Consider the following 9,069-nt stretch of genomic DNA (forward strand, 5'->3'; position numbering starts at 1 on the left):
GAAATCCTATTCCTGGACCACTACAAAGAAGGAAGGTCCTTCAATTTAATCTTCTGGACTTATGAACCATATGCCTGGCTGAATGTGTTCAGCTCTCATTACCCAGCAATAAAAAGAGCAGGCATTTGTAATGGATGGAAAATAAGTGTACTGGAAGAAAATGACTCTGACACCACCAGAATAACAGCAAACCTGTTCAAAAATGGAACTGCCATGATACAAGGCGACCTGAGACAGTTTGAGCTTGACTTTCCTGCTATGAGACTGAGAGCTGAGAAGGAGGGCCTCGCAAGCATCGCTCCAACCCTGGGAGTCAAACCCTCCTGCCCTGTCCCTGCTCCAGAGAGACAGCCTGCAGATGCTGACACTGATCCTCCCCTGCTAAAGCACTCTGAGGCCCTGGACATCATGAGAAAACACCTCCCAGATGGAAATATAACTGGTACAGATCAGAGAGCAGCTGGACCAACAGCAGCCTACTACTCCTACTTCCAGGCCAAGAAAGAACAGGACAATGTCAACTCACAAGAGAAAGAGTTCCAACAAGAACTAGTTTGTCAGAGAAGACATCTGGATCCTCTCAGTGAGGCGGTGAAGGAACTTAGGAAGGACAGAGACAACTGCAGAACTGAGTTGGCTATACTGAGAGAAGAGCTACAGGACAGGGACAGGCTCAGTCTACAAGCCAGACTGAACTCCACACAACCCCCTGTGCCCACCTCTCAGATCCAGACCACATCCAGCCAAACTCCCACTACACCTGCTGAAGGACAACACAGCCCTTTCCTCGAGGACTCCCCCCCTCTCACCCAGCCTGGTGCAGACTCTAATCCCCCCCCTGTACCATCCACGACTTAAGGTCCCAACAGGACAGACTGGCGGAAACCAGAAACCAATTTCCCTACCAGCAAGATAGTCATATCTACGCTGCTGCACAGGAGAGACTTCCACCCCCACACCATTGACAGAGTGAATATCAGCCTATCCAGGAACTGTGCCCTCAAACCCAATGTGTTCTTGACCCACCACCCGACCCTGCACCTGGACTGCCTGTATGATAACATACACCTGCACAGAAATGCAGTCCCCACCCTTGCTTGGACCCTGAAGGATGTTGCTCTTGGAAGGAGCCTCACTACCACTCCAAGGGGTAGTGAGGCTCCTCGGGGGGCAGAAGGGCGCAGAACGGGAAGTGCGAACTGAGAGTGAGCGCTCGGCCGGCGTGCTCCGGTCCAAGGCACGCCTCCCTGCGGGGACGGAGATCACTCAGCACAATGTAGCCCGTGTGGCAGACCCGTTCTGGCCAGCTTGCTGGAAGACATCGTTCTTTTTGTTTTCTAGCTGGAAAGTCTTTTGCTCTTTAGACAAATCTTCTGCTCTTTAGACATCCAACAAAGGTTAAAATCAAGGGCAACTGGACTTGGTTGAAGATACTGGAAGACGTTTCGTCCCTCATCCAAAGGACTTCTTCAGTTCCGGAACTTCATAGACATCTTGCTCTTTAGACAGCTCAGTGCTGAAGAAAAATGGGAGCCGAAGGTTGTGTTGTTGTGTATATATACAAGGTGCCGACGTAAGAGAGGCCCACGCTGTGGGTGTGCGTAGACAAAATTTATCAGTACCGCGCAGGCGCGCATAGGGGTAAACCTAATAACGATGGCCTTAGAGGACGAAGCCTATACGGAATAGAACTTATCTTGCTTCATTCTATCTTATCTCAGGTTAAGAACTCCTAAATACTCAATCCAACATCACTTATTAACTTTTATGTTACCTATCAACTGATCCCACTTTTCTCATCTCACCGAGCTAAAAGTCTTTTAATTGCTGTTTTTTGGTAGTTTTTTTAAATGAAACATTGACACAAAACAACAACTATCATTGAACTTCAAGTCAGAGGACTTAGAGGTGTTGGTAAACTCTGTTGAGAAATCCAAATTCACATTAACGCTTAACTCGGGAGATTAAAGATAGAGAGTGGACTAAAGTAGCAGACACAGTCTCCACCGTATATCCGGTATCCAGCAGAGCGTTGATGCTATGAAAAAGAAAACAAGTTTAACCCTTTCCTTGCACCTTTCTGTAGTGACATCTAGTGGTGAGGATTGCGAATTGCATCCCCCCTCCCTTATCCCTATCCCCTATATCAGAGGTCACTAATAGGAGGACCGCGGTCCAGATCCGGACCCAGCTGCTGTCCTCTCCGGACCCCCAGCCTATAGCCAATTTATTATAGAAACTTACTACCTCATGACGGAGCGTTTCTATTTTAAACCATGCAGCTTTTCTAGCATTTACTGTACTGGTTTAGCGGACCAGGAAACTCACAGACCAATCACATGTGCTCCAATCGTCTCATGTGACTCTGCTCAGCCAATCAAATCTGTGCATTCCGATGCTTGCGAGTCGAGTCTGCGTGATTCACCAGAGACGTTTTGGAAACACACACGAATTGACGAGACAAAAGGGAAAAGAGATTTTACATGGCTTTTGATCAAGACTGTACAGATTCTTACATGTACATTCCTCCCACTGGCAGTTCAAAACCAGAATATCTCATAGAACTCCAATGCTAGCTGGCAGGACAAACTAGAGCTCATGTTTCTCACTGAACAAGAGAAAGTAGAAGTGGTAGCTCTGTAAGAGGGAATGAAAGGAGAGGCATGAAGAGGAGGCATTACAGCTGTTCATTTGTTATGCGTTGAGTGTTTATTATAAAATTGGTTAAGAGAACCACCCTTACAATGCTGTCCTTTAATCACTTCCCAGGAAACTCAACAAACGTAACATATTGGCCTCAGGTGAAGATGCCAACGATGGTCGTTTAGTCTTGGCCACGGGAAGTCCTAACGACTGTAACGACTGTCGTTACAACAACCAGGAGCACTAACGAACCAGCAGTATCGACGATCCTGGCAAACAACCCCACAGAGGTTAAATAGCTGAGTTTCCCTACCAGTCAGTCAGAACTGAAGAATTCCCTTGGATGAGGGACGAAACGTCTTCCAGTATCTTCAACCAAGTCCAGTTGCCCTTGACTTAACCTCCGTTGGATAACTATGACCTGGATGACTGAGAATCTTCACAGACGGTTAAGACTACACTTCATCACTTCAAGCTACACTTTTTATTTCATTTTTTCTAAAAATTAGGCACTTTATTTTAGTTTACTTAAAAAACTGAATATTATTTGATTTGACAGTCCATTGTTGACTAAAAACATATGTTGTATGGCACTGAATGATAACGCAAGTTAGTGGTTTTGATGTTCCGGACCTTTGCTTCGGGAAATTTTCTCTAACTGGACCTTATTGAATTCTAATTGAATACTGCCCTGTATACAGTAGTATAGCTACGGTGCCTGAGACAGGACAAAGATGTCATCTATGAGATAGCAGCGAGTTGCCAGTCAAGAAATCAGGTTTCTTTAGATAGATATATTAAGAAATTATATTTACTTAATTATTCAGTAAAACCATATTTGTTTTTTTCAGTATTATTATTTCTTGTTCATTAATAAACAACATATCAAGAAATGAAGTGCTACATGATGTCTCATACTCCTGTAAAACAGTATTTTACAACTTGGGAGGGTTGGCTCATCTGGACTAACATACCAAAGTAAATGAAGAACATCTCAAAAACTATCGCATCTAGTGCTTTAAGTATGACCACTGACAGATAAAACAATGTAAGTTCACTGTTTCTGCACCACATAATACATGAATTTTACAAAGGCATTGGCTGGTGAGGATCAAGGCTCCTCTCATTTTGCTTAATTAGATAAAAATGCAAATCTTACCCAAAAGGTCTTTTTAAATTTTTTTAAAATACAACAGAAATACAAAGTAGTACTGACAGCCATAATTTCAGCTTGTGGTAAAACGGTGCTACATTTTTAATGGGCATTTAGCATGCGAAAGTACAAATTACACATTTGTGTGCACAGTGGCTAAGCAATATAAAAAAACAAATGTTTTTTCAGGGCAAATTCTGAAAGTATTCATTATTGGTCACTTGATAGGCACACGGTCTTGTTATATATCACCATTAGCAGTAAAAAGAAATGCATGTTTTCCACCAGGACAGTAAAATGTGAAGTTTAGCTGCTGATCTGAGCTTCCCTGCTGTTACCGTTTTATTGCCAATAATATTCATCATCTGTTTGTCTCAAGAAAGTAAGGGCATATTGTTGTTGTCTCAAGAACATAACAAAACCAAAACAGAGCACTGGAGAGAGAGTCACTACATGAAATTAATCCAACTAGCCTACAAACCAATGCAACTAACCATACATGATTTTTCTACCAGGGCAGTAAACGTTTAGCTGGCTGATGCTTCCATGCTCTAAGCTAGCGTTATGGTTCTTTTGACCATTAACGTTACTAATCAGCTGATTGTCTCTGGCCACCAACCCACAGGCTGGAGAATAAGTAGGGGATATTAGTCCCATTAGTATCACCTGTGTACCTCCTCCCAGCTCGTTAACCTCATGTGTGTATATATCCTTGCTTGTTTCCCTCAGTCTTTGTCCGGTCATTGTCGCGTGTACGCTATGTCTCATGTTGTCGTGTTGCCAGCCTTACTCGTTGTGTCTCCCTGCTTTCTTTGGATTTCACTTTGGATTACTTTGTTTTTGGACTGTTATCAGCCACTCTACCAGTAAGTGTGCTTGCTTTTTGTTTGTTAATAAACCTTTTGAACTTTACCAGTCAGCCTACGTGTCCTGCATTTGGGTCCGCCAACCTGTCTCACCACACACACCTGTGACAGTAACATCCCGACAATCTGATGGCTGATAGGCTATCGCGACTCAGCGTCACTCGACTTTCTCGCTTGAGTTGAAGATTTTCACTGGCAGCGGCCCATCTGCACTTATCATCAGGAAATTGCGTCTCTCCACGTCTTTGCATTGACTTTGTATGTAAACCCAACGCTCACTTCGGTTTTGGTCTGAAAGCACCATTAGTGTTTTGTTGAAGCATGATCTATTTTAATGTGAATTATTTTTAGCACCAAAATAACTTTTCCTTCATTTTTTTTAAAATTGTCATATTCTGTGTTTCTGTGACTATACTCGGAAATATACCATGCTCTTTAAATAGAAACATAGAATTACATGGGAAGGCCTCAGTGGTGATGGTTTGGCTTCCTCACATCAATGAAGACTGCTCTAGATGCAAGGACTGCCACTGAGCCTGAAATACCATTATAGAAAATATTCATACATAGAATTAGAATTTATTAGTTTCAGAGAACAAACTGGCAACGAATAAACACACACTTGTTTGTCAACTCTGTCACAGCTGTGAGCTCCTCCTCCAGGTCTTGACGAGGTCTCTTTATTTGTTTGGTTGTTAGAAAGGCCTGAGGATCTGCATAGCAAGAAGTGAATGTGCCAACGCCAGCGTCTTTGCAGGACACAGGCTGGACAGCAGAGTATTGTAGAGGATTAGCATTGCCCTGTTTTTTAGCAACACCAAGTAATATGACAAATGACAGATACAGGACTGTAAAAGAGCTGCAGTATTGTCACTAATTCTAGTGTTGCAGTAATGCTAGGTGTGAATGCTATTCCATGAATCAGAATATTTGTATTGGTCTCCACCTGACTTTAAACTCACAGCTCCCACTAACAGATTTTTGGTATTAGCTGCTTGGTGTTTATCAAAGTTACACAACATTGCCAAGCAACTGACCACTTGATTTACACAAGTCTAATAGGTAGGTAGGTTTATTGTCACAATATAACAAGTTATAGAGTGAAATTGAGTTTTGTAACTCAGAACATCACGGAGCAGAAGAGGCTTAATAAGCTGAGCTAACATTAGCTTTGCAGTATGATAGTCCACAATGGCAATGTTCCACATCCAACTTACTACTGTGGATACTTTATGGGCTTCAAATATGGCCTTACGTTCACACAATTTCTTTTGACTGTCCCTCAGTATTAAAATTCTCCAACACTGCTCATAGTGTGTACAATAGACGTTAGCCACATTAGCCGCTGAGCATGCTCAGGCTTACATGGAAAAATTAACAGTAAAGCAACATGAAAATGCCAAACTTACAGGTTCCAAGTTTGAAGTTGGATCAACTCATCCTTGCGCTTCAGTCTGAAGGGAATCCAGGTTTGAACTGTTACTGGTCCTCTTTGTAAAATGGTTAGCCCAGTACAGTTTTCCAGTAGAAAATGTTTGGGTTTTGAAAAAAAACAAAAAACATAAGCGCTGATCGCTGATTGGCCGAAAAGGAGCTCTGTGCATCTGCACTCGATTGCTCTTCTTCAAGGACCCAGATCTGTGTCTTGGAAAATATTTGAAATTTAATTAAGACTTCAGACACTAACTAAATGTAAAATTATAAAGTGGGGCGCACATGACAAGACACATGCCTTTGGTTTGAGACCCGGGTTCAATTCCCCACTGTGACACGTCTACCAAGGTGTGCCTGAGCAAGACACTTAACCCCTAGTTACTTCAGAGACGTGCAACCTCTGACATATATAGCAAAATGTAAGTTTCTTAGGATAAAAGCGTCAGCTAAATATGTAAATAAAGAGCAAATACAGTTTCGGTGCAACTGAATTAAATTTTCTAATATTACATTCAATTAAGAGTTTATTAATATTTCATTGCTGCTCCACAGAGGCCGAGCTGTCACGTGACAAATGAACAACTCAAACCTAGAGACCCACAGTTTAGAATCGTGAACTAATCAATTCTGTTTCCTGTGTTGATGGAGCCCATGCAGCTGCCATGTGATGAGTGGATGTAAGAGTCCAAGACTATTCATGCTTAATTCAAAATAAAAAAATTATTCCCTCAGACTACTCGTTTCTCCTGAGTCATATACAAGATTAGGTCAAATGAACGAAACGTGCTTTGAACAACACAAAACTAGTGAGATCGGCTGGATGTGCAGGCTTTCTTTCCCTTTGCTTCATTACAGACTTTAGTGCAGTTAGGTTGGGGATTTGTTCAGTCTAACACCTCACTCGTTTACTACATTATATTGTCTAAACATTTGACTGAATGGAAATGAATGTAAGGAAGTGTTTCCTGCTGACAGACACACTATCTGACTCTCTATGACTTAAATTGTCTCCATAAAATAAGTTAATAACAAATAACAGAAAAGAGAAATCTTTCTAATAAATGAAGAAAGTTCTTCATGGTGCTTTTGTTGTTCTAACCTACAATGAACACATATTTTAACTAGACAGTCAATCATAAAACACATCAAATATACTTGAGTTTAATGTGTTATCTGTCATGTTGTGTCGTGATCAGTCCGATCAGCTGCGTTGTCCAATCAATATAACGGCGACCAAATAAGGGGGTGTGTCAGTCAGTAAAAGACTTCCGAAGGATGCACTCGTGTAGCCTCACTCATAGCTCCTCAGAGATCGTGCCTCGATCCTTGCTCATCGCTCCTTGGAGCAGAAATAAGGAGGAGCTTTGAGACAGTCTGCAAGATGGTGGACTAGAACAACTTTCGGTTCAAGTGAGGAACAAGGAGCGAGGAAACGACAAATAAGAGACTTGAGATGCACATCATGAAATATCAAGGTGCAACTGTGAAAAGCTTCCCCACCTGGCTTCCTGTGCAGCATATGGTTGGCTTCCACAGCAGTGATCTGGGAGACTGTAGTGAAGACGTGTGCACAGTGGACCGCTGCTCTCTCCAGGCAGTAACGATGGTAGATCTGCCTATCACCTGCCTCCTTGTCAATGTTGAACTACAACAAACACACATGCACACACAGGGGACAGGGCAATACAGTGCAGCAATGGTTTAAATGATTCCCATTTTTAACCCTGTAGGTTACATGTAGAATTAGTTCAAACAAACATATTCAAGAAATAAGCTATTCTGGAGAAATCCAACACAATGACAAATACCATGATACAGAGTGAACAACCATACAGCAAGTAATGTAGCTAACTGCCTCTGTGTTCTGGTTCCATGTGCATGTGCTACAGTATATATTTTCCTCCGTTGTGTTCAGTCCTCATGGTGTTGTCATTGTTCTGTTGAGTGTTCTGCTTGTTTTCGTGTTCTTCAGATTTTTCTGCTGTTGCACCATTTTGGTACATCTGCACTGTTTTGGATTTTCATTACATTTGATGGAATGCTACTGGATTTGCACTTTACCTGAACTCATGTAAGCCTGTTTATTAGATACTTTGTGTGGGAATCTAGGTGATTAGTGCACATGCATAGTCACATAACAGAGTCACATGACTGTAGCTAATCAGGAAGTGATGAACGTAAATACACTAAGATTGTTATTCACGTCGGCGGTAATGACTCCCGGTTACGCCAATCGGAGGTCACTAAGATTAAGGTTGAGTCAGTGTGTATATATGTAAAAACAATGTCGGACACCGTAGTTTTCTCTGGCCCCCTGCCAAATCTGACCAGTGATGACATGTATAGCTGCATGTCATCATTTCACCGCTGGTTGTCGAGGTGGTGTCCAGCAAACGATGTGGGCTTTGTTGATCATTGGCAGACTTTATGGAGAAGACCTGGTCTGATTTGGTGAGACGGCATCCATCCCACTTGGGAAGGAGCAGCTCTCATATCTAGAAATCTGGCCAAGTTCATTAGTGGATCAAATCCATGACAACCCAGAGTTGAGACCAGGAGGCAGAGTCGCAGTCTAACACACTTCTCTGCCCTTCTTTTTCAGCAGTTACCCACCCAAAACCCTACGCAGAGTCGCAGTCTAACACACTTCTCTGCTCCTCCATTTCAGGAGTTACTTAGTGAAAATCCTATAGTGACGGTGTCTGCCCCCCGACCATCGAAACTATTTAAATCAAAAGGTAAACAGAAGAGGAGCTGTGCATAAAAACCTCATAAAAATTAAAACCACAAGAGCAATAGTGCAAACGAATAGGAGAGTTAAATGTGGACTTTTAAACATCAGATCTCTCTCTTCTAAAGGTGTACTAGTAAATGAACTAATATCAGATTATGATATTGATTTATTTTGTCTTACTGAAACCTGGCTGGGTGATGGAGAATATGTTAGCCTAAATGAATCCACCCCTCCCAGTC

The 9,069-nt window shown here is 42.2% G+C and overlaps 1 protein-coding gene across 1 annotated transcript in view; it reads right to left on the reverse strand.

Annotated features, from left to right (window-relative positions):
- gys2 (glycogen synthase 2) overlaps window positions 1-9,069 on the reverse strand; it is a 41,668-nt gene that overhangs the window by 7,706 nt on the left and 24,893 nt on the right. The window contains exon 5 of the mRNA XM_046072632.1: window positions 7,597-7,741. Within this exon, the coding sequence (XP_045928588.1) occupies window positions 7,597-7,741 (145 nt within the window). The remainder of the gene's footprint in view (window positions 1-7,596; window positions 7,742-9,069) is intronic.

Source organism: Micropterus dolomieu, linkage group LG16, assembly GCF_021292245.1.
Source record: "Micropterus dolomieu isolate WLL.071019.BEF.003 ecotype Adirondacks linkage group LG16, ASM2129224v1, whole genome shotgun sequence".
Lineage (NCBI taxonomy): Eukaryota > Metazoa > Chordata > Actinopteri > Centrarchiformes > Centrarchidae > Micropterus > Micropterus dolomieu.